Source organism: Erithacus rubecula (assembly GCF_903797595.1).
Source record: "Erithacus rubecula genome assembly, chromosome: 4".
NCBI lineage: Eukaryota > Metazoa > Chordata > Aves > Passeriformes > Muscicapidae > Erithacus > Erithacus rubecula.
The window spans coordinates 33378178-33402344 of NC_136686.1; the positions used below are offsets into that span (position 1 = coordinate 33378178).

The following is a 24167-nucleotide window of genomic DNA, read 5'->3' on the forward strand; positions in this document are numbered from 1 at the left end:
AGCCATCATGCATGGCAACCCACTGTGGCAGCCCATGTCAAAGCCCTGCATCTCTGTGCGAGCCTGGGGCATGTGCACAGCAATGCTCAGGTGCCCGAGGTGACCTAGCTGCAGAGCCACACTTGAAATGCCTGTGGAAAAGCTCACAGGGAGCTGCTGGTCTCTGCTTTTCCTTTACAGAGCACCAACTGCACTAACAAGCTGATTTTTGCAAGCACTTTACATTTTGCAAGTACCTTACATTTGGAAGCAGCCTCTTCCTGGCCAGCTAAGGGGGAGGGGGGGGAAACCCCAAATGCTCAAATCCATCTTGAAAACAAGTGGAAGCAGCAAAAAATTTTAAGCCAAAGTCTGGTATGAACTGTCGTGTCTGGCAAACACTTCACTCACTACCTTTTGTGTGAAAACTCCTATCCTCATTTCAATATATCCAGGGGCAGCCTGACTGTATACCCTGTGTGTAACAAAAGCATCAGGCTAGGGCAGAATAAAGCTTTAATCAATCAAATGGAGAAATCAATAGTGTAATGAACAATCCTGATGGTTAATGCTGTACAGGAATTAACAGTTCTGTTCTCAGTTTTTCCATACACTTTTTTTTTTTTTTTTTTTAATTTGAAAACTCATTTTATAGCAGGAACTGAAAGACTTCAGAGTTTGGAAGGGGCTGTTGGAGATTTCAGCTGACACTTGAGAAAGGCTCAAAAATCTTATTAGTCCAGGGAAACAGCAAACTAAAAGATTCTTCTAGATCACCTGGAAGCAAAATAACAAAAACTGAAGTCACTCTTAACACCTCATCCAGAATAAAATGAGGTCATCCAGCTCTGTCCCAGCTACCATTCCAGGCTGCTTACAGGCTGGGGAAGGCAACTGATCCACATTCCACATTCCACACTCCAGCAGATTTCTCAAACAGATAATCCAGCTCTTTTACAGTGGCCATCCCAGCTCCAGAGCAAACTCCTCGTGTGAGGAAGCACAAAGGTCACCTTCTGTCCATGGTCACTCCACAAGGCATTATGTCCCGGAGAGAAGGGAAAACTGCTCTATGATCCAGACTAAGGATGTCACCCTGTCCTCTGACTTTGAGCTGCAGTCCCCCTGGTGGGGTAATCTCCAAACAGGGCTCCCTTCTCCTTCCCTCCTTCATCCCTCTCAAATCCAGCAAGCACAGAACTCTCTAGAGCACGTAACTCCCAAACCAGAACAAGAAATAATTTATGCTCCACACTTAGGACCTTTTGGATACTTTGGCTGAGGTCCAGTTCAGCATAACACTTTTGGCCTTGCCTGAGTTGTGTTTTTGTAGCTCTGAAACACCCAAGAACCCCAGGTGAGACAGGTGGATAGGTAAGCTCACCTGTTAAATCCCATGACCTTTCTGGAGTGGCCTTTAAGGCAGTGTTTGAAACTGTTTTGGAGGTGAGGAAAGCACACATACATACCTAATGTGACTGAGTTTATTCTGTTAGTGCCCAAGAGCTCAGCCCAGGGTGGGACTCTGAATCCAAGCATACAAGGCACCAGTGATAACAGTGTCCACTTCCCCAGCAATTACCTTCTTCAGAAGGGAAAGGGAAGTGCAAGAGGAGCCCATTCCTTACCACAAGCACACGTGTCACCCGGTTGCCTCCAGAACCCTCCCTCTAGCAGAAATTGCACTGCTGCTGTCAGTGTTGAGATAATATCCTCCCCCTTAACAGGCTCTGGAGAACAGCTCTGTGTGCACACCCTATGAGAAACGATGGAGAGATACATCAGGCTGCTGCCATTCTCTTTAGCGGCTGGTGGCCATCAGCACTGTTCTGATGTTCCTCCATGCAGCCTCAGGCACTGCTTTATTCTTTTCCCTCCCATTTCTGGCATGAGGAATCTATTTACTTGCCCATTGCTGGGTTGCAAATTTTTCTGGTGTGGGTTTTGGACACATAGGCCTTTTCTTTCTTTGTCATTTCCTTTCCAGTGCACACATGGCATGGGAGGAGGCCTGGCTCACAGAGGCAGAATACTCCAGGATACTCCAGGACAGAGGCCAGCATGCTGCCTGGGCTCACTCTCCTCCTCAGAGGATTCACTCATGCTTTTGCCACCAGTATTCGTAAATTCCAACCCTACAAAGTTTTTTTCTCCCCCAGCCTAGGGCAACCACAGTAGAAAACATACACTGAGGTCCTAAGAAGAAAGGCAATTAGCTGCTAATAACTGCAGCAACCCTGAGGTAAAGGGCAAGGGCAGCCTCTGCCACTCCCACCCCGGAGAGGGCCACACACACACAGCAAGGGCATTAGGGCATTTCATACTCCCCTGAGCTATCTGAGTTACGATCGGCATATTCAGCAGACAATGGAATGAGCCGTTCCTGCTCTAGCTGGCTCTGCCTTGCCACAGAAATAGCTCCTAGCTATTCCATTTTCCAAGCACCAGTGGATTTCAATATCCTTTAAACACCAGGAATTGCCTCCCCCTCTTTCCAGTTGGTACTGGCTTTAGCACAGCTCCTGTTATGCTTCAGATAAGTCACAGATTTTTATTTTTTTTTTCTTAGCAAAATTACTTCAGATTTATTCACAAAGTTACCCAGTTTCACCCGGCACAAGTACCAAACAAAAAGTACCCCTGCATTCAGGTGTGGCAGTGTGTTGTGTGGTGAAGAAACACAGGAGACAAGATGACACCATGTCTCCATGGAAAAAGGATTTACTGCACAGCAGAAATGCCAGGGCACTGATGCAGGAGTGCAAGCAGAGCTCTCCCAAGTCTCTCAAATTGCCCTGACAACGATGTGCCTGTTGCACTCTGCCCCAGATCCTCTTCTTTGATAAAGCAAAGTATCAGCTCTGAAAGGACTGGGGGCAAGGACAGAGGGTTATGTCAAATAGTGAACACGACCTTCAGCAGAAGTTTTTAAGATATTCTGTGGCACCCAGGCTGGAGATTACTGCAAAAATAAACGGGTAGGGTGTCTAGTCACTCTGGCCAGTGCTCAGGAGGCTACAGAAAGGCTGAAGTGGGTTCACAGCTAGTCAGTGTGCCATGTAAACAAGGTGCTTGCACACAGTGACAGTGTCCTGAAGAGCAGCAGGCCAGATACAGAGCACTGTCCTAGCTGGTGGCCTGAGCATTAGTTTCTCTGTTAATCTTGGTCACGGCCCATTTTGCCAGTCAGCCTCCGACGCTGAGTCTTGGTGGTTCTCCCTGTGCTGGACTTCTGGATTTTCTTACGTGGGCCTTGCCCACGCTGGGATCTCTTTCCTTTCGTCTTTTTCCGGCTGTGCATGTGCAGTGTGGCAGTAAGAGAAGAGATTCTGTTTAGAGCAGAAAGAGAAAAATGTTTGGGGACCAAAGCCTTCAGAAGCAAGGCAATACCACAACAATAGCTGGAGAGCCCTGTGTGGCCCAGCAGGAATGGATGCCAGACACAGCAAGTCCCAGAGGGACTCTAAGCTATGCAGGAAACCTCCAAGTCTCCATGTGGGGCAACAACAAAAATCCATGTGGTGAGCATTGTGCTGCCCAGAGCCCACAGAGTTAAAAGTAACTCTCCACACCCTCAAAGCAGCTGTAAAACCTGGATACTGAAAAAATGTGGAGAACACCTGAGCTTCCAGCTTTAGGAGCCTCTGACCTTCAACCCCAGGGACGAGCTCTGCGCGCTGCGGAATGCGCTGCGATGCAGGACTAAGTAAGAGGACAGGACGAAGCCCACCCTCCTCCTCCTCCTCCTCCTCTTTCTTCTCCACGCTCCACCAGCGCTCCCTGCTGGCCCCTGCCCGCGCAGCACCGCCCCGCGGCCACACAGCATTCCCATGGAACACAACATTCCCATGGAACACAACATTCCAGAGCCGGACAGTCAGGGCCTGCAGGAATCTGCACATACTTTTCAGACAGGAAGGGGTTTCTGGACTTCTTGGGCATTGTTCTCACAGGCTTGTTCACCACCTCTTCCCCTTTCTCTTCTTCAGATCCATCGGTTTTTCCCTTAAAAAGAAAGCACTTTGGTGATTCTGGTGTTTCCACTGCATTTTTGGCTACATCCTGTTTTGTGAACTAACTAGTTTACAGATTAAGATTTTTTGAATTTTCTACACCCTTCACTATCCAAGTGTCAAGGTTTCCTATTGCAGTCCTGCAGAAAGACACAACCAGAGATGTCCTACAGTAATCCACCCCAAGATCCAAGAACTTCAGCATGATTGTAATGGCCATGGGACTGAAGTTTAAACTAAAATGAACCAAGGCCCTTGGCTTTTGCTTACATTACTATCAAGACCTCTCTGAGAGGATTTTCAGATTAGATAACCTTAGAAATGTAAGTACAACCAATACCTGAGAATCTCTATAGAACAAATCCAAGATCTTAGTTACAATGTATTTTGAGAATGAAAGTGACCACAACCAGAACTGAATGGTTTCCTTATTTGTGGCCCAAGAACAGAATCATGGAGAGAGAAATGCCTCCTTATGCTAACAGTAATATTTCTGAACAGGACACAGGAAAGAAGTCAAGGACAGATCGGGCAGCAAAGTCAGAAATCTTGCTGCTTTTCTTGTATCAGCTTTTAAAGTATTACACTGTTGCCATCCAGTCCAGTAGCACTTTTCCTTTAACCCGAGTCAGTCGGGACTAGCAAAGGATTCCAGGGAAGTTTGGAGTGAGCTACTCATACAGCACATTTCCTTCTCTTTAGAGACCCAATTAAAATTGTGAAAAACATAACATTTATGAGTTTCCCTTTCCATCTCTGTTCCCAGCCAGCTTCAAGGCCTTGGACATACTCAGGAACCACCAGCCCTACCTCACCAGCCCCAGGAGTGTGTACAGCTCATAGAGAGGTAGCAAGAGGCTTTACCACAGAGCTGGTCAGCCCCAGCTGGCGTGTCCCCGAGAGGTCCAGGTCACTGATGGTGGTCACTGTAACGATGTGGTTTGGGTGGTCGATGTTCACAGACTCTGTTTGCGATGTCACCAAGTGCTCCAGTTCATCAGCCTCCTCTGGGAACACAAGAAATCCTGCACTGCAAAGTGCTCGGCTTTTAAGGTATAAGCTCACTCGTTCCTGATGCATCACGCTGGGCAGGGGTGACACCCAGCCTTGGCATGCAGGGATAAAGGGCACTGCAAGCCTGGGGGGCAAGCTCCTTCTCCCCCCTTAGGGGACACCTTGGAGATGTGTGACACCTCCTGCTGCGGGGTCACCGCTCAGATTTGCTGCCCAGCTTGTCCGGGGAACACCACAGGACCGAGCAGCTGTTGGTGTGGGACAGCGTGCGAGCATCCCTGCCCCAGCTCTCAACACCCAGCCAAGGCTGTCGGACCACGGGCGGCCACCTCCCTCCCCACCGAGGGCCCAGCACGTACCGAGCGCCTCCTCCCTCTCGCTCAGCATCTTCAGGTACTCCTGGTGCCGCTGGGGAACGCAAACAGGTCATGCGGCGCCTCTGCCCGCCCCTCCTGCCCGCTCACTGCCCACCCTGGCCAGCGGGGACACCAGACCCTTCCCTCACCTCCTCTTTCATTTTCCTCTGCTCTTCCTTCAGCTTCCGTTTGATCTCCTCCAGCGCCGCCTTCCTCCGCTCCACCTTCCGCTTGTGGAAGCCGGTCAGGTATTCCCTGCCGGCAGAACCGCCCGGCTTTAGGGACAGGGGGATGCCATCCTTCCCCTCCTCCCCTCGGCTTTAGCGACCGGGGGATGTCATCCTTCCCCTCCTCCCGCCCGGCTTTAGCGACTGCTGGATCCCTTCCTTCCCCGCCTCCCTCCCTCCCGCCCGGCCTCACCTCCGCCGCTCCTCGTCGAAAGTCACCACCAGCCGCCCCTCGCGGCCGCCCGGACCCTTCTTCTTGTTCTTCTTGCGGCCCATGGCGGTCCCACGCTGCTGCCGCTGCCGCTGCTGCCCGCCCCTTCCGCCGGAACGCCGGCACTTCTGTCCGCCGCCCCCCGGGACCGCCTGATCCCGGCCCCAGAATCCAGCCTGGGGTAGACGGGGTTTGCTTCAGGCGGGGGAGCCTGCGGCTACTCTGCCTTCCTCCCAGCTAAAGATTCTGCGGCGCTGCCTTGTGCGGAGAACATGGCAGTGTCACACCCCGATCTCACAGCCCGAGACTCGTTCTGACACTCCAGAGTGTTCTGCATCTACACTTTTAAAATAAATGTCACTCTTCCGAATAGTTAACATCTGCAGTTCTTCAATTGAGCATTTTTCAACTGAGCTGAGTTTATTTCAGTTGTCATTTCAGCTACGGTCGTTTCTTGGTGTTGGCAGAGCATGTGCTGCTGCTCTTATCCAGGGAAGGCAATTGTGGAGATGGGTCTTAGCTCTGATGCTGTCCAAGTCAGCCGTGATTTCTGTAGTGGTGGAGAGAGGTACTGGCATGAGTTGGTGCTGCCATGCTCTGATGGCTTAGAGTGACATTGGCTGAGCTCCCCAGCCTTTATTGCTCCCCTGTTCTTGCCTTAGAAATGGGTGTAATACCTGTGTGGTGGCCAGCTGACTTCAGTAGTGTTGTGGGGACAGCCAAAGCCAGTCCCCCCCCAGCCCGCAGAGCATGATGAGTCCTGACAGGAGTCCTGTCACAGCCTGGGAGTCACTTGTCCACAGCCATCTTTCCTTTATCAGCTTGCTCACTGCTTGTGCTCTTTTCCTGGCCTGTCCTTTCACCAGCAGAAATGCGGAAAAACCAGTTCTGTGGTTAATTGCTGCACTTCCCTCCACGCCCATAGGGCAGGTCTCCTCCTCCTCATGAACAGTCTGGGTGCACTTCACCCTCCAGCCTCTTTTCCCCTGCCTGTTCTCAGCCAGCTCAGGTGCACCGACAGGCTTCTGTACCCTTTCCATTACCCTTAACCTTAGGCTTCTCTTGCCTTCCTCTTTTCCCTCTATCTGCCAGAGCCTGTCTCTCTGGTGGCTCCTTCTCTCCTGGATAACGCAGTGGGTTGGCCTGCAGGTGCATAAGGTGCAGGCAGCTGCCCTCTTGGCCCTGTCCTGCCCTGCCTGGAGGGACACCATTCCGAAGTGATGGCTGGAGGAAACGAGCGGAGCATGAAGGCCCTGAAGGAAGTGTGGAAAAGAGCAGAGAACTCTTTTTGTGCAGACTGTGGGAAGCCAGGTGAGTCCCTGAAGGATGGTGGAGGAAGAGTTGGAAGCAGGGAGTTGGATCTCTACCAGCCACTTAGTGCTGGCTATCTGGGCTGCACAGGAGCCTGGTGTGGAAAGAGAGGAGAGACATCGCTCTGGGTATTCATCTCCTCTCCTGGGAGGTGGGCTGGCAAGAGAGGAGGGAGAAGATGCTGCCTTAGCACTGGTGGGAAGCACAGGGATATGGGAGTGTCAGATTAGCAGGGGCTCCATAGCTGCAGCACCGTGGGTTGTAGTCATGTCAGATCTCAAATGCAAATCAAGGTCATGCCCAGTCAGGACCTGACAGGAAAACGCCCAGTGAAATCCTAACTTTTCCAGAAAGAAGGCATGATTCAGGAGGGCATTGTCTCAACCATGACTCAGCTCTGAATTGACAACCTGCCATAGTTGCCTGGGAAATTTCATTTACTGAAGGGCTTGCCCTCTCAGAAGGGTATCCAGTTTGAGGTCTTACAAGGGCTGCTAAAAACACCCATCGTACACCTCCAAAAAAAAGTGTACTACCCAAGCAAAATTAAGACTGATCAAATTAGTACCATTTTACCCTATTTAATTATTCCAGGAGAGTTTTTGATTCAAGGTTGTTTTCTACTCCCTGAGCTAAATACTGTTATGAGTTTCCTGTGATGCACTAAACAACTCTTGGGGGTCTTTTCCCAGGTGTGGTTTCATTTTAGCCTGGCTGATCCTTTACACAAAGGGAGTTCACAGAGCACTTCGGTGTTTTTCAAGATATAGGTCATTTAAAAATCAGTCAAAGTGATTGGAAAAGGGAATGAATAGCTGTGTTTTTTTTTCCTGACTGGCATCCATGCCTTGGGTGTCAATTACTCAGGATGAAACTGTGGTCACCAGCTCCCTGTTTCTCAGGACTACGTTCTCAGGTGAGACATGTCTCCCAGGGATATTCACCACTTCTAGCTATACCCTTTTCCATATTCTTAGATCCTGACTGGGCATCCTCTACTTTGGGTGTCTTTATATGCCTCAGCTGTTCAGGAATTCACCGCAACATCCCCAGCATCAGCAAAGTCAAATCCCTGAAGATGGACTACTGGGATGATGCTCAGGTGCAGGTGAGATCTTTATCCCCATGGGTATGGCAGGTGGTTTATACTAAACTATACACTCAGTGTCCTGGCGAAATTAGTCCTTTGGCCTCACAGAGTTGGAATGTAATCCGGATTAATCCGTCTCTTTTCTACGCATGATAACCAGGAATAACTCCCCACAACCCACTGGAGAGGGAGGATACACGTGCCTTATGTGTCTCCTCATGTCCTGTTACTTTATGGCAAATGCACAGCTCTTGCAATGTATCCTACTAAGGCTTAGAGTTTGCTTAGGGTCCAGATTACTTATTTTCCACTTGCCAAGATCATCCAGCCTCAATGTCTCCTCTTGATTTCAGAAGTCAAATTCCATTCTCCAAGAGAAGTTTCCAGATGTAATATGATCTCTTGAGAAAAATGGCACTTCCCTTTACAGTCCCCTCAACTCACTAATCTTCAGGGAGCTGAAAATATTTTCTGGAGATTCGAAGAAAATAATCTGTGTCTTGTTGCTCTTTGGAAGAGGTTGGAATGTCCTTCCAGATAGCATTGCACAGCTGTTGTCAAACTCTGCAGGAGATGTGAGGGCATGGCACCAAATCCACTGAACATGTGTGCACCCAGCCTTATGGAAGTGACATTTATGGCACTCTGTTGATGCAGGTGCAATCACTGTAATGTCTGAGAGTAGACGAGACCTTTGAGACCCACCTTCCTTCAGCCAGACTGCTGGCATGTTGCAATGGAGGGAAAAGAGAATGCTCCATTAGTTTGATGTGCAGCTAGCCCTGTAGTTAGTTAGGAAAGAAAAGCTCCACCATGAGTCTGCATTAAAAGGCAAGGCACTAACTCTCTGTCTGACTCTGCAGTTTCTGGCCAAGCATGGGAATGCTGTGACTAAAACCATGTATGAAGCTCACATCCCTATTTACTATTACCAGCCAACCTACAATGACTGCCAGTAAGTTGCTGCATACAGAAGAAAAGGGGGAAGGGCAAATCTATGTTCCTCTAATTCCTCTGGTTTGTTTCTGAGCTACCTGTCACCTCTCTCTGTAGAGTGCTGAGAGAACAGTGGATACGGGCCAAATATGAACGCAAAGAATTTACTGAGCCAGGAAAACAGCTGCCATATTCTGATGGTAAGAGCAGAACACAGCATCAAGACATCCTGCTTGCAGCCTTTGCTGGAAACTTCTGAGTACGATGAGGTCTCAGTATTGCAAATCCCACAAGCACTCCTGAGAACCCAACTGGTACTTACAGGGCTTATTTTTGGGGGTGTTAAATTGTGGGCAACATTGGCTGGCACTGCCACAGGTAGCTTAAAAGCCTGGTGTTATCAAGTGGCATTTTTCAAAGGCATTTGTTGTCTTGCTGGGGACAGACATCTACAATAAGGAATATCTGTCCTGCTGCATGCCACTCCCTCTAACCATGGCAGTTGTCCTTGAAATGGCGCTGCCAGCCCTGTGACAAAGGGCATTGGAGCCCGAGAGCATGCAGAGTCAAGTGGGAAGAGTTCTGGTCCCACACCAGAGTCTACATGGGCCAGGACTCCAGTGTTCACAGGAGACAGCTCTCACACTGTCAGAGGTAGTAGTGGGAGCAGGCCTAGGAGGTGGGAAGAATCTGGGAATGTCTTTTGGTGAGTGCTTCTCTGCACTGCAAATATGGGAACATCACCATCTTTAGATCTAACATCTAGAGGTGAAACATCTAAAGTGTTTATTGTCAGCAATAGTCCATCATGTTCTTTGTCCCAGAGGGGTGGCTGGCCCCAGGCTGCATGCAGCTCTCTGATGCCTACAATGCCTGGGGGGGAATGCTATTATAAGTGGCTTTTCTGCTCCAAGGGGTGAAGGAAGGCATCCTTTGGAAGCGAGGTCGAGACAACGGGCAGTTCCTACCCCGCAAGTTCCTCTTGTCTGAGAGAGAGGGATGTCTGAAGTATTTCACCAAGCAGGATGTGAGTATGGTGGTCAACTCCCACCTCAGTGTGTACTCCACCCAGAGCAGCAGGGTCACAGAGATGTTCTGATTTCCTATGCATGTTTCTGAGGTTGCCTTGCTCATCTCAGCTCAGGGATGATAACAAAACATCACTGAGGATAAGGGTCCCCTTTCTACTCTCAGAGTGGCTTTTCCTCATGCTCTCCCTTTGTGCTTCCCTCACTACTGAGAAAAGGACTGATCTTTCACTTCACTCCTATCCATTTGCCTGGATGTGTAATCCTGCACCATTCCTGGAACCAACCTCACTTCACTGTGAGCCATGTTGGCAAAACCTTTTCTCTGGTTGGTTTTGAGGAGGGCTATGTTTCTGCTTATTCATCTGCTCATTCATTGAGTGGGGCAAGAGCTAAAATGCTGTCACAAGGGAGGGAATGGCTCAGGGTAGGGAGAAGTGGGACATGCCATCCAGAGGAACCTGGACAAGCTCCAAAAGTGGGCTGATATGAACCTCAGAAGGTTTAAAATGCCAAGTACAAGATTCTTCACCTGGGTTAGGCCTCTGACCCTGCCTTATCCCATTTAGAAAGTAGCTCAGGTCTCTTTCCTTCTAGCATTGCTCATGTTCAATGCCATTCTGTTTTCAGGCCAAAGAACCCAAAATCAATGTTAAAATAGATGTCATCAATGCTACATTCCAGCCAGAGAAGATTGGGAACCCCAATGGCCTTCAGATCACCTATCTCAAAGACAATAAGACCCGGAATATATTTGTCTACCATGAAAGTGGAAAGGTATTTGGTTTTAACACTGAGGTGCTTTGAGGAGCTGCTGGTATTAAATAGTATGAAGCATGGGTAGGATGAGGTGTGTGAGTTGCTGTAGGTAACAGGGTGGAGGTTCTGGCTCTGTTTGTGTATCTGTGAGAGAGTTTTGCTGCAGGGGGCAGGGCTGGAGCACTGACTGAGTTGGTTTGTGTGGGAGGAGTTCTATGGAAGATGTGCTGCCTGTGCATGTGGGGAATGGGGCAGCCGTGCTGGCTGAGTGCATGTGAGGGAGATGCTGTGGAGGGAGAGCTGACTGTGTTTGTAGTTAACACAAGTTAACACAGGGTTGGGTGCAGCTGGGTGAGTTTAGATAGCCCACTCTTGCTCTGGCTAAGCTTTCTGTCCTGTGCTGTTCCATCCCCAGGAGGTGGTGGACTGGTTCAATGCCATCCGCTCTGTGCAGTTCCATTACCTGAAGGTAGCATTTCCCATTGCCAGCGATAATGAGGTAAGGCAGCACTGCAGCACCGTGCTGGGTCTCCTGCTGCTTGTATGATAAAAGATCTCATTAGATACTGTTATAACCCCAGGTATGGAAGAGGAAATTGCAGGGTAAAGATAGAGGGATGAGGTGTTTTTATAAGGGCCTGTGGTGGTCAGAAAACAGCTGCTCTCTGCTGTTTCTGGGCATTTTGGAGGCAGAAGTGATGCCTAGCTAGGCAGTTTGGGAAATGTACATTTAGAAGGTGACTGAATTTGGGGGAATAGAAGGGTGGGGGAGGGAAATGAATAGCGAAGAGGCACAGCTAAGTGAATGTTACTCTTGCCATTTTGTCAGATTAAAAATCGTCTGACCAGAAACTTCTTGAAGGAGGGATACATGGAGAAGACTGGTCCCAAGGTGAGCTGCTGTAGTAGAATAAAAATCTAGCAGGGGCCTGCCAGAGCACCACTGGCTTTCCCTACCTCAATGTTTTTCTCCTGCTGTTTCCTCATTCCCCCCTGACTCTTTAGACACCCGTGGGAACAGTGTGTGTGCACCAAGGGAGGGGAGAATAAAAGGAAGGGGAAGGACACATGTGAAAGTAGATGAAGCCAGAGTCTCTGCTTTCTCCCAGAGCGACAGATCTCTCTGCATGTGTCTGTGTGTGCGTGACCTTACAGGTATTTAGTGTCCCGATTTCTCCTGTCTCACCCTTGGGGTCCTTCATCGAAGTTCAGGAGTTGGGGACAGCAGCTGGGACTGAATAACCCGATACTCACCCACTCTCAGCTCAGAAAGGGCGAGGAGGAGGTTGCTGTTAAGGCAGAGGCTTTTTTAAGTGGTTGGGGTGAGTTTGGGGCGTCCATTCGCAGCGCTCGCAGCAGAGGGCACTGTCCCCTCACACGTCACCTCTTCCCTTCACAGCAGAGAGAGGCTTTTAAGAAGCGCTGGTTCACGCTGGATCACCGCAGGCTCATGTACTTCAAGGATCCTTTGGTGAGAGGGAGATGTGGCCGCCGGGCAGCTGCAGGCAGCGGTGCTGAGGGCAGGGTCAAGTGCACACAGAGTCTGTGCTCTGCACTAAGGGTGGCTTGCAGGTTTCCCAGCTCCTATCCATGGACTCCAGATCTTCTTCCCCTTTCCATCCCATTTAGCTCATCACATGCTTTCTGTGTTTCACTGCCTGCAAGCAATGGGAAGAGGGAGGGCAGTGGTGTAAAGGTGGTGTCATGGGAGGGTGACACAGAGAGATGAGAAAAGCAGTTCCTCTCCCAGACCTCTTGAGGTCCTTGCCCTTATTTTTATCTTTTCACTACTGCCTTTGAGCACAGACTCACTGCTCTTCTGAATCCCTGACCACCTCCAAAACTTTTTGCTGCTACATCACTGTTCCTCACACACTCTCCTCCCGTCCTTAGGTGCGTTGTAATGATTCCCTTGTTCTTCTGGGATTCCATAAATCACTGTCTTTCCCTCCTGATGTGCAGGACGCATTTGCTAAGGGTGAGGTATTTGTGGGCAGTGGAGAGAATGGATACAGTGTCCAGAAGGGATTGCCTTCAGGGACACAGGGCAACTTCTCTTGGCACTACGGCATCACCATTGTCACCCCTGACCGGGAATACCTCTTCACCTGCGAGACAGAGGCTGACCAGCTGGAGTGGATCAGAGCCTTCACTAGTGTCATCAACCAGGCCATGACACCACAGGAATATGCAAGTAGGTGCCTGGATGCTGTTTCCTTCCCCTCCTGCCACTCCCATTCAGGAGTGCCCTAATGTACCACCTTTTTTCTTCACTACAGTTGAAGCCTACTTCAAGTTTAAATCCTAGGAAGCCGTGCAGGAATCTCACTATGACTTGACTCTACCTGGTCCTGTTGGGTGGCTGTCAGGACAGGAGAGGAGATTGACATCAGAGAAACACAGTGCCCTTGGAGCACCCTTTGAAGCACTTTTGCCCCCATAGAATATCCACTTTGTTCTGAGGGCCTGATTAAGCTGCTTCTTTTCAAGTGCAAGATTTTGTGCATCTGAATCCTCAGAACAACCTGTCCCTGTTAAATTGCTGTGATTTGACTGGATGCTGACAGGTCTTGCCTGTCAGTCAGGCCTTGAAAACTTTGGCACTTACTGTGTTGGACATGGGACCTAGCATGAAACTCCTGCATGAAACTGCAGACAGCCACCCACCTGATGCAAGAAAACATCTATCTGTCTGGAGCCAGGCACCCCAGCAGGTTACAGGAGCTGCTAGACTAAAAGACCCTGTTCCTTTACAAGAAATCATACCTGCTGGTGACAGAGATGTGAAATATCTAGATATTTGATCAGTTAGTGCAGTGGTTGAGAAAGGTCACTTGAAAGATGTGACAGTCAAATGTGAGGCCTGTTTCCTTCTGCCATGGATGGTCTGGAAAGCTTCTTCAGACAACATTTGTGTGCACACCTCCCATCAAATGCTTCAGAGAAGATTAAGAGATTGTCTCAAAAGGAATGTGGGTATACATTTGGGTATGTGGATAATGTGTATGTGCACACATAACAAAAAGTGATGGAGGCAGAATACTGCCCTAGGAAAGATACTGTGGGGGATATTCATGCCATTGAAGATTAGCTGCCAAACTTGAGTCTCTATCAAACCAATGGAGAGGGGTTGGGTCTTGCAGAGAGGAACTGATAGTGTTCAGAGAGTTCAGAGTCTGTCTCTACTAGAGCCTAGGGTTGATGCCTGAATATAGTAATACATGGATCTCTGCTCCCTCATTCTCTCTATGTCAAAGGCCTGGCACTTTCATTATGACCTTCACATTGCATATGTTTATCTTGTATATCACACATTGTATGCAGTAGTATAACAGGGGAGGTCTGTATGATTAGTAAGAGCCTAAAACACTAAATCAACCAGTGATTCATCTCTTAAAGCTCATCTCTTAAAGCTCTCTTGGGAGAGCTGTGTTTCACATGCTGGAAGGAGTAGCTGAGTTCTGCTGGTGACTGTAGCATCTGATGTGTTTGCAGTTTTACACAGGCAGTGTGAGAGAAGGTATCTTGTCTTAAGGGGAGCTAAATGGAATTAATGAGACAACCAGTATTTTAATTAGCTCCTAAATAAATAAATAAATAAATAATCCCATTGTAATTTATTTTAACTTCCTAAACTAGCTACCTGTTAACTGTTGAGGTATGAGGTTGTTTCTTGGAAAAAAGCACAGATGATCAAACAAATAGCCATAGCTGTTCATTGTATTTCCTGGGGCATTTGGACTGTGGTTATTCCCATCAGAGCCAAATGGGCAGACTCTCGGTGCCCCTCTGTTTCTGTGGGGACCCCTCTATGCCAAGACCATCACAATCTGTTTGGATCATCAACTTCCTGAATGAGAAGTGTCACTTACCCTGCTATGAGATAGTGCAATGGAAATATCCACCTAAAAGTACATTTCACTGTATTTTGCTGATCTCTGCCAGTTTGGAACATGATTTTCCTAAAAACCAAAGGTCATTGCACAGTGGGGAGTACTGATGGGATGCTTCCTCCTCCTGTTTTCTGCTAAATTGCCACTGCTGGATATGAGTAGAGGCATTTGACTCAGCCACAATGAAGCTAATACCATGCAAAATGTATGATAATGATGCAAAAGAGTGTGGCTGGAGTGGCCTGAAACCCTGAACTAACAGCAGAGTACGTGTAGCATGGCAGATCTGTCTCTGCTCTGCAAATTCTGTCCCACTGTGTCTTCCTTGAGACAATGAGGCTCAGATGAGAGTGAGGAAAGGGCAGGGTGGCATTGGGCATGGGTGTCTTATGGAGTCTAGTCTTCCAGCTGTATCCTATCCCAAATGAGGACAGCTGTACAAGGAGAAATGGGAAAAAGGGAAACAAGAACAAGAAGGAAGATGGAGCAGGATAAAGGTGCAGGAAGATACGGGGGAAGAAAGCATGTCTGCCAGAATGAGGAGGGAGCCAGTGGGACTCCCCAGCTAGTGGCTAAAAGGCCAGAATAAATTGGGAGCTGTATTCACACCGGTGTGTGAAGCTGTGAGTCAGGCACATTCCTCCATGCAGTGGTCGAGGCAGCTCTCAGGGGGTTGGTTCAGCAGGGCAGGGCCCACCTCTCCAAAGTCTGTCTGAGCTGAGCTGGCACAGACTTGGGAGCAGAAATCTACTTGTTCATCTGCTGTTTCTGTGGGCCCAGAAAACTCTGGAGAAGCAACAAAGGATGAGCTAATGAAAAAAAGAGACATTTCCTCCTGGCTGGCAGAGTTCATCTTGCATGTATTGGTCTTGAAGGAAAAGGCAATATCCTTTTCTTGGCTGTTTCATGGTTAAGGAAAACAACCTGACTGAGCTTGTGATGGACAACAGCAGCAAAATGAACTGAGCAGCTGGAGGTGAGGAATAGACTTCTCTGAAGCTCCTTATCTATGTCTGCTGAACTCTCCCCATTCTTCTCTTGGCTGCTTGCTGTTAAGGATTGACACGTTCCACACAGAGAGGGCGGAAAGCAGGAGGAAGGAACAGGTCTCCGAGAGCTTGATCTGCAATAAAAGTGTGTCACCTCCCATGCCAGCAGGCTGTGCCTTCCATCGGTGGTGTTGCAGTGCTTTCCCCTGTGTGTGGCTGCTTGTCCTGCTCAGTTGGGTGGGGAGAGTGCTTGTCTCAGGGATCCTGACTCCATCCTCAGGTCCTGCAGCCCTCACACACCAGCCTCCACCTTGCACAAGGCTGGGGAGTGGGTGGAAGGGAGCAGTTTGATATGTCTAAATTATACATCTGGGGAACCTCTGCCACCCCTCATCTCCCTGCTAGCAACGGGCCAAGCCATAACAAAGTCAGGACAACAGTGAGTCATAGATTTCACAAGAACGGTGAGTCACTTAAGAAACAGCCACGCTAGCAGGAGACCTCACTAAGGTTCATACTCCTCTGGTAAAGCTACTACTGAGCTTTCTTCAAGAAACCATCACAAATAAAAAAAATCTTTGAAGAGTCTAAAGAATGGTTGCCAAGTGCAGTTGACAGACATTGAGAGATTCCCCTGTAGTACAGCCCAGGGAGTCAGTACATTTGCTCAGCTTGCAAGAATCAGCCCAGCAGAGGAAGCTGCAAGGAGAGAGCTCTGCTCTGTGTCCATCATGACAGCTCATGGCACCCTCACCAGCACCATGGCCCTGCTGTGGTTGAGAGAAATACCCAATTCTCTGGCCTACAAAATGTACCCCAGTCTGCCAGACTGTGTCAACACCACTGTGTAAACTGAGCCAGGTCTCTTGCCTTGAGACCATCTAGCCTCGTATGGCTCATTTTTGTACTGTTGAACCTCTCTTTGGAAAAAGATGGCTTTATCCTTATCACCCCATGGGAAGAGTCCCCCTGCCATGCCTATGCACAGGGTGGCAAATGCTAGATGTCATGTTTACAGTTATAGATGCAGCCCTAAAAAGAGTGTGATGTGGTCATCCAAAGCAAATGGGCTTTGGGCAACACAGGACTTCAAGACAGATCCAGCTGCAGGGACCCAAGTTGCTTGTACACCCTAACTATTCTTACCTTTCAGCTAAGCTCTCATCTTATCTCTCTTCCTCCTCAGACCCACAATTTCAGGCAGTCCAGCCTCTCTCTGCATGGGTACCTAGGACACAGGACCTGGCAGAGCCTCATGAATTATGAAATAAGAATGGCAGGTACAGCTGCTGAAGGGGAAAGTCCCTGTTCCTCAGCTGCTCTGCAACAGCTTAATGTGAGGAATTAGCTCAGCCAGGCCTGCAGGGAATCCTGTAGTACATCAAATTGTTAGTGCTTTGTGTTGCTTGTGGTCAAGCCTTTCATTCCAGACCGACCTGGTAACTGCTGTGCACTGGGGATAGGGCAGATCCCACCTTTCCCATACCCACCAGGCACAGCATGCTCAACAGCAATGCCAAGGCAGCATTAGACTGAGAGAGTCCCTGAGGCAGCTGTGCAGTAACATCAAACATGCCTGACTGCCTCAGACTCCTCAGAGTCTAGCCTCAGCTTAGACTGAAGTGCTCAGGTTCATTTGGGCCAAGTAAAACAGGAACAAAAGCACAGTGCACACAGCCTTAGCATCCCACGCTCCAGCTGGACACTGCTGCCTCCCTCAGCTCTGGATGGAACAGGCAAAGCACAGGGGGGAGAATAAAACCAGACACTTCCACATTACTACTCTTATGTGCCACAGCACAATACTTTGTTCTCCTGCAGTTACTGGAAGAAAGGGTTTGGATGAGGAACCCTCTACATGCTCTGCCACACCCAGCAGGGCAGCTTTTCTACTGTCTCCACACAGCAGTAAGAGGTCCCAAGCAGGCACAGGAGTAGCACCAGCCTCTACAGAAGGCTGCAGCCAAAACTAGCACAGTTGAGGACTTGCCCCTGACCCCATGCCCCACTCAGCACAACCACTCAATGCCATCTGATGTTAGCCAGGAGTGCTTAGTTTAGGTAGAAATGGAGTTAATATATTCAGGGAATATAAGGTGTCAGTCTAGGCCTCAACAGCAGGTGACCTCCCTTGGACTCTTTTACTGTCCCTGCAGTGACAATTAGCCCCAGTGCCTCCTCCTGCAACCCTCCTTGGACTTTTAACCTTCACCCACTTCTCTATCCATGACTTTCAAGGACCAAGGCTAGGACAATTGCATCCACTTATGGCACTCAAGCAAAACTGGCCACCCCCATCCACCCACTCCCAGCAAGGTGCCCAACCCATGAGGACTTGCAATATTAAACAGATGAGATTTTGAGACTTAGTACACCAAAACTCTTATTTATTGATTGCTTTTTCTGTATCTTTGAGATGAAGGTGGCAGAGGAAATTATTCCCAGCTGAGGGACTGAAGTGTGAAGTCCCCTTGTGTATCAAAGTAGTCAAAGACAGGGAGGTTAAGCCGGTTTGGGAATGTGAACTGGTGGCCTGGCAGCTGGACTGTCACATCATTTTGGTTGACACCAAAAGTGATCTGCAAGGCAAATGGAAAAGTTAAGAGAAAGTTTCCTCAAGCCTTTCCCCTCTGCAGCACTGCTGTGCCACCATCTGCTTCACAGGGTGAACAAGCTCAGTAGAATAACCTGTTCATCAACAGCCAGGAGTGTTATTCTGGTCTCCCAAGAGATGCCCATTCCCTGCTCTGTTCAATAGTAACATTTCTGAGCCAGATAAAGCTTGCACATTTGATCCCCACCCTCCATCAGTGCTCAGAGCTCTGGCACTGGCCAAGCAGAAGCCCTGAGACAGCCCCTGCAGCTGGGTGTCCTGTGCCAAACACCCTCCTTTCACCAGAGGATGTACAGAGAGTATATATATACACACATATAAATATATGCATGCCTCACCTCTACTGTGCCCCCTTTCTGGAAAGGAAAGACACCCTCCCTGTGCTCTGCACCCCACTCTTCCACCTTCTTGGAGTTGCACACAATGGTGTTCACATCACCATGAGCATCAAAACGGGGATTGAAGTGAAGTCCAAGGAGGGTAGCATCCTTGCCCAGATTCATCACAAAGCTGCAGACAAAAAAAAAGCAGACATCAATACAGCTAAAAAGAATAAAATCAATACCATGGTAGAATGTTTCTCATTACCATAAGCATTGCAGTGTCTGTGCCTTCAAGCCCAGCTGAGGGTAACCTAAGATAAACCCTTTGCTGAATTACACAGCTTCTCTAAAAAGATGTGCTGTGGCAGTAAGGGGCACTTTTCTGTGAGTGGCATCCCTGGGAGAAACACCAATTGGTGTCCTCAAAGCTTTTAACAAGAAAATGGTTCAGCATGCAGTGCCCTGAACAGTGTTGTCATATATCCAAACCAATTCCCAAGGAGTCAGTTGCTTTCCATAGATTTCCTCTCAGTCCTGAACAGTTAGCTAGTGCTGCATCCTGCCTGACAGCCACTGCCTTCTCCCCATGCTGCAGGCAGCTGAAATAATTACCGTGTCATCAGCTATCCCAAAGTATCTGCAACAGCAGTGGGAGGAAGTTTCCTAGCCTGGTGTCCACCTTACCTTCAGGCCTCTTACCCAGATGAGAAGAGGCATATTATTTGGCAAGAGAAAGCCTGGGAGGCTTCACTCAGACAGTATCAAACTTCAAAGGCACTGGGAAGAGCTGGGACATGTTTCCTGGAACACTGCTACTGCTGGTACAGCAGCTACAGGCTCCACCTGACCTGCAAAGGAGCCCCCCCAGCCACAGACCTGCACATTTAGGGAAACATTTCCACTTAAGCCCACCTGCCTGCTCACCACCTTTCTTCCTTCTTTCCACACCACCATGTGAGAGTCAAATCCACTGGGGCACCATAAATGTCCCTACTCCTGGCCACCTTCGTGCAGGGGAGAGGATGTAGTGGAACAGATGGTCTCAAACCAAATCTCAGTAGAGATACAGCTTCCATTTCCTTTACCCTGCACTAGAGAGGATGTGGTCACTGCCAGCGTGTGCAGCTGGAACTTCACATCTGCTCTGGCTTAGTCCCTTGGCAGTACTGTGACTGCAATGTGCATTAGGTGATGACTCACTGGAAGCACTGCTGGTGTTAACCCCTTCTCCTCTTTTACCCAAGGGACAGAGTCCTTTTGCAGACCCCTCAGTGCAGTGCCTTGGCTGTGGCTGGGCAGCACAGCACAACTCACCTCTTGGCATTTGGTGCAATTTTCCCCTTGACAGTGAGGCGCTGGCCGGGCTTGAGACCCAAGTTGGTGCACACTGGTCCCTGGGGAATGTGGAAGCAGAGATGTTAGCTCAGAACCTGCTGGCTCGCTTGTTCTGTCTTGGCAGCTTTCCCTGCTGCCTTTCAAGACATGCTTTGCTTTGGACCCATGGAGAAACAGGGAAGCTCCCTTGCCCTAGGGCATTGCAGCAAGGATATCCCAGAGAAATTACCCCAGTCACATGGCACATTTGATTAGAGCTCAATTTCCTAATCTGTCTCCTGCTGCTCTCATCAACATACCTGTATTGCACAGCAGTGAAGTGTAAGCACCTGCACACCCCAATCACACCCACCCCATCCCAAACACACCCATGTGCCTTGCGGGTCTCGTGCCATCCCACACAAGCCTGTCTGGGATGGGTGGCAGGGATGGAGATTCCACTCCCTTCCCCTAGCTCATGTTTGAGATTCAAGACTTGCTCAGGTCCAAGGACTCAGACACCTTGCTTCCCATCTCCCAATGGCTTGAGCTTTTTTTTTATGTAGGCTCAGTATCTGCATGAAGTCTTCTGCTCCACAGAGACACCTGCTCCCCACCTTCTCCATAGGAGGACCAAAGTATCCTGGCAAACCCATACATACTCATCTTTCATCACAGCAGAGCCAAAACCTCAAGAACACTGAAAACCTTTTCCTATCCCACGTTAAAAAATAAGCCTGCTCTTGGGACAATTCCTGCTTAATCATCCTCAGCCTAATGAAAGGCAAATTCATCAAATAAGTGCAATCTCTCTTTTAACACAAGCATCTCCCCAGCAGTCACAGAATAGTTAGGGCTGGAATGGATCTTGGAGATCAAGTCCAACCCCCCTCTAAAGCAGGTTCACATAGAGCAGGTTGCAGAGTGTCACGTCTTTTGAATACCTTCTGAGCAGCAGATTCCACAACCTCTCAGCAGCCTGTTCTAGTGCTCTGTTACCCTCACAGTGAGGAATTTGTTCCTCATATTCAGTTATAACTCCCTGTATTTCAGTTTGTGCCTCTTGCCCCTTCCCCTGTTGCTGGGTAACTCTGTAAAGAGTTTGGCCCTATACTCTTGATACCTGTTCTTAAGATAACCTCTCTAACCTCTCAAGGTATTTCAATGTAGTCCTTGACATTCACAGAACACTTCTGTAGGGCACATTCCTTCCAAAAAAGAGAAGAATAACAATTCAATGACTCATGAAAACTTCAGCCAGAAGGCAAGCTGCAAGGCTGCCCGGAGAAGATGCTCAGACAGCAATAAATGTTACTGCAGCAGCTTCTACAGAGCAGAGCTGCAGTAAAATAGGTTACCCCAGCTTAGGACTCAACCCAGCAAGGATCCCCACATGGGAATCCTACAGGAAAAAAGAACCACTGCTGCCAGAACACAAAATAGCAGCCAGCCCTCTGTAGTGGATGCAGCAGGGATTGTCCCTCACCAGCAGCAGGCACCCAACTCTAACAGACCCTCCGAGGCTGGGGCTGATGTGCAAGCCAGCACAAGCACCCTCACACCCAGCCAACCCAGTCCCACCTCCAGCAAAGCCGCCCCATCCCCTTCTCCACTCACGCAGGACATGGTGCTGCTCTGCAGGAACACGCTCCTCTCCACCGACGTGCAAGGGTCCCAGGCAAGTAGCTCCTACAGCCCCTCCCTTGCCTTTAAATAGATGGAGAGATGAGTTGTCCCGGCCCTTCTCCACCCCCATGCACCAATGGGAAGGGTGGCAGGGGCTGGTTTTGGAAGGAGGGAGGGTCTATTAGGCAGAGCTGCCTCCTCCCACATTCACCCAGCCTCCTCTCCAGGATGCTGAACACAGCTCTTCCAAGCAGCCACTCCAGGAAAAGATCCAGCTGTGTGTGACCATGAATCCAATGGAAAATAGTTTTACAATGAATGTTTTATTATCCAATGCTTTTATCCCACATGGAAAATGGACATATGGATCGAGACTTGGCGGGAAGGGTCTGTGATGAGGGCGGGGCTTTTCAGCTCAAGCTAGATCAGGACTAGAAGAAATGTCTCTGAGCACACATAGTGCCTCAGAAACTCTTTGTAGTCCAGGTGAAGCCCCCATAACAGAGGAATGAAGCTGCATCCAGGGTCACCCAACTGCACAATGAATCCTTTCTGTCTCCAGAGACTGCCCAGCTGCTGCCCCAGCTTCTACCAACCACTTCTGTAGGTATGAGAAACAAAAAAAGGGAGAAAACAGTCCTTTTTCTTCAGAACTCACAGGCACCTTCAAAACTCTATAGTTCGTCTTGGCTACAGGGTAGAGTAAGCCAGGAGAAAGCTGTCTTGGAAAGTTGGGAAGAAATTATCTGGGAAAGCACCATGCCTGGCTCTTGCTTCTACCCTGACCACAGCTGGGGGCCTGAGGAAGAAGGGGATGGGGGCAAAATGCTTCTATCTCAATAAGCCATAGGGTCTATGTGTCTTTTATCTGCCTCTGTGTTCTCTTTGTGGCAAGTATGATTCACTGGGTGAAAGGATTCCTTTGGAAAAAGTTACCCAATTACTACATGGCTCAACTGTAATTATACTGAAAGAGGAGGGAAAAATTCAGGCAGTGTGCCAAGCCTGTGGCTTAGAGCTTTCCTTGTCTTGCATATTTGTCTCTAAATCACAAGACACTCTGTGATTTCCTTGAGAGGCCCAGAACTGAAACTCTGAAACAATTTTTTCTTCCATGGCTGTGAGGCCCATCAGTTCCCCCTGTGCTGAGGACATGAGAGTCCCCAGCCCTGTTACCCCTCCAGTATGACCCCTGAGGGTGGCACTACTGAGTATTTCCAGTTGACCCCATCAATGCCAGCAGAGGTAGCAGACAGACCCTCTTGCCTGCTTGCTGGGGAGGGCAGAAACAGGCTCCAGATTTCAGCCAGGTTGCTGATCACTCCATGACACAAGAGGACTAGAGTAAAGACCAAAGTGGTCTTCTCTGCTCTGACATGCCTGCTCCCCCTTTCTCCTTCTGGTCACTTGCTTGAGGTTCAGCTCTTGAGCCTGATCATGTGGTGCAGGACAACATGTGCTTCATAGAAGGAGAAGAAAAAGCAAGTAGAGTCAGCTTCCCTCTACTTGGGATATATGTGTTATTAAATCAATTCCTTTCAAATCCAAGATTTTGTGAGACTAAACCCCAGGCATCTCTCCAAGTACTTGAGCTGCTGCTGGAGCTGTGGTCTAGGGGATTGGATTGGAAAGGACTGTTGGATGGGGAAGAGAAATGTATAAATATTTGCTCTCTTGGAGAAGGAGGTGGAGTGGGCCATTTAAAAGCTGTGGGGTAGGTTCTGTGTTTTCTGCAGCTTTTCTGGCAGCTGGGTGCTGTGACCAAGCCTTAGCAGCAACCAGGTCCTTGAGTTATGTCTGTCCAAGGACCTTCATCCAAATGCTGCTGGGGAGATTAGAGACCAGCTAATGGCTAAGAGATGATAATGAAGGAGGGGCTACCGTTCCAGAGAAGGTGCTTAAAAGGCTATTCACATCAAGGAAATTCAGGTTTCAGGCTGGAGTCTACCTCGGGCAGCCTGTATTTGTCTGAGAAAAATCCAAGTGTCCCCACTGGCTTTCATGAAACCTTGAATTAAATGGCATTAGCACAACAAGTTAATAGCACAAGCAAGGGGGCCATGGGGTGCCCAATTGCCTGCAGGCCATGGGCCACCTCCACCAGGACAATGTCATGTCTGCCTTCCTACCTCTGGGTCAAAGACATTGTGATGAAATGACAAACTAAAGCTCCAGCCTCAGCATCCTCACAAGGGATGGCTGAACTGAGGGGAGGAAAGGTCCCTGCCCACCCTGGTGTCACACCAGGCAGGGATGGTGTCCTCAGGTGTACTGACACCTACTCCACCACACTGGAGACACAGAGGTGCTTGCCTGTGATTTTCAGGAGCAATGTGGTGTAGGAAGAGCCACTGTGGGTTGAGAAGGGTAGAGCCAGGCTGGCTGGAGCTGGCAATCTTCACCACCTGTCACCTCCTTCCTTATCAGTGTGCAGTGGGCCAGCCAGGGGATGTGCCAGCAGTTTAGCAACCCATTTGATCTGCA

General features: G+C 49.1%; 3 protein-coding genes across 8 annotated transcripts; 1 reads left to right on the forward strand and 2 right to left on the reverse strand.

The window, feature by feature from the left end:
• Window positions 1-2161: 2161 nt before the first annotated feature.
• NOL12 (nucleolar protein 12) lies at window positions 2162-5937 on the reverse strand. Its single transcript, XM_079303900.1, has 6 exons — window positions 5783-5937; window positions 5512-5617; window positions 5366-5414; window positions 4857-4999; window positions 3884-3984; window positions 2162-3308 (listed from the first exon to the last, which is right to left on the reverse strand). The coding sequence occupies exons 1-6, from the start codon at window positions 5863-5865 to the stop codon at window positions 3137-3139; spliced, it is 654 nt and encodes a 217-aa protein (XP_079160026.1). The 5' UTR covers window positions 5866-5937; the 3' UTR covers window positions 2162-3136.
• Window positions 5938-6242: 305 nt separating this feature from the next.
• LOC306800847 (arf-GAP with dual PH domain-containing protein 1-like) lies at window positions 6243-15806 on the forward strand. 6 transcript variants are annotated; one of them, XM_079303251.1, is made up of 12 exons: window positions 6243-6368; window positions 6950-7111; window positions 8089-8219; window positions 9065-9156; window positions 9255-9337; window positions 10052-10164; window positions 10796-10942; window positions 11340-11423; window positions 11754-11816; window positions 12324-12395; window positions 12887-13118; window positions 13204-15804. In XM_079303251.1, the coding sequence occupies exons 2-12, from the start codon at window positions 7021-7023 to the stop codon at window positions 13230-13232; spliced, it is 1137 nt and encodes a 378-aa protein (XP_079159377.1). In that variant the 5' UTR covers window positions 6243-6368; window positions 6950-7020; the 3' UTR covers window positions 13233-15804. The 6 variants fall into 6 exon arrangements, with proteins under 6 accessions (XP_079159377.1, XP_079159379.1, XP_079159375.1 ...); XM_079303248.1 differs by lacking the exon at window positions 6243-6368 and adding an exon at window positions 6403-6809 and having other exon boundaries at window positions 8135-8219; window positions 13204-15805; XM_079303252.1 differs by lacking the exon at window positions 6243-6368 and adding an exon at window positions 6749-6809.
• A 2370-nt stretch (window positions 15807-18176) lies between these two features.
• LGALS1 (galectin 1) lies at window positions 18177-21808 on the reverse strand. Its single transcript, XM_079303339.1, has 4 exons — window positions 21675-21808; window positions 20058-20137; window positions 18759-18930; window positions 18177-18385 (listed from the first exon to the last, which is right to left on the reverse strand). Exons 1-4 carry the CDS (start codon window positions 21681-21683, stop codon window positions 18242-18244), a joined length of 405 nt encoding a protein of 134 aa, XP_079159465.1. The 5' UTR covers window positions 21684-21808; the 3' UTR covers window positions 18177-18241.
• Between the last annotated feature and the right edge of the window lie 2359 nt (window positions 21809-24167).

Coding starts and splice junctions, on each gene's coding strand:
- NOL12 (XM_079303900.1), bottom strand. CDS start 5,865: ATGGGCCGCAAGAAGAACAAGAAGAAGGGTCCGGGCGGCCGCGAGGGG. Junction 5,000..5,365: donor CGAGAGGGAGGAGGCGCTCG/GTACGTGCTGGG, acceptor TTGTGTTCCCAG/AGGAGGCTGATGAACTGGAG. Junction 3,985..4,856: donor TGGGGCTGACCAGCTCTGTG/GTAAAGCCTCTT, acceptor TTTCTTTTTAAG/GGAAAAACCGATGGATCTGA.
- LOC306800847 (XM_079303248.1), top strand. CDS start 6,745: ATGAACAGTCTGGGTGCACTTCACCCTCCAGCCTCTTTTCCCCTGCCT. Junction 6,810..6,949: donor CCTGTTCTCAGCCAGCTCAG/GTGCACCGACAG, acceptor GTTGGCCTGCAG/GTGCATAAGGTGCAGGCAGC. Junction 10,943..11,339: donor TCTACCATGAAAGTGGAAAG/GTATTTGGTTTT, acceptor TTCCATCCCCAG/GAGGTGGTGGACTGGTTCAA.
- LGALS1 (XM_079303339.1), bottom strand. Junction 18,931..20,057: donor ATTGCACCAAATGCCAAGAG/GTGAGTTGTGCT, acceptor TTTTGTCTGCAG/CTTTGTGATGAATCTGGGCA. Junction 18,386..18,758: donor AGAAAGGGGGCACAGTAGAG/GTGAGGCATGCA, acceptor TTTGCCTTGCAG/ATCACTTTTGGTGTCAACCA.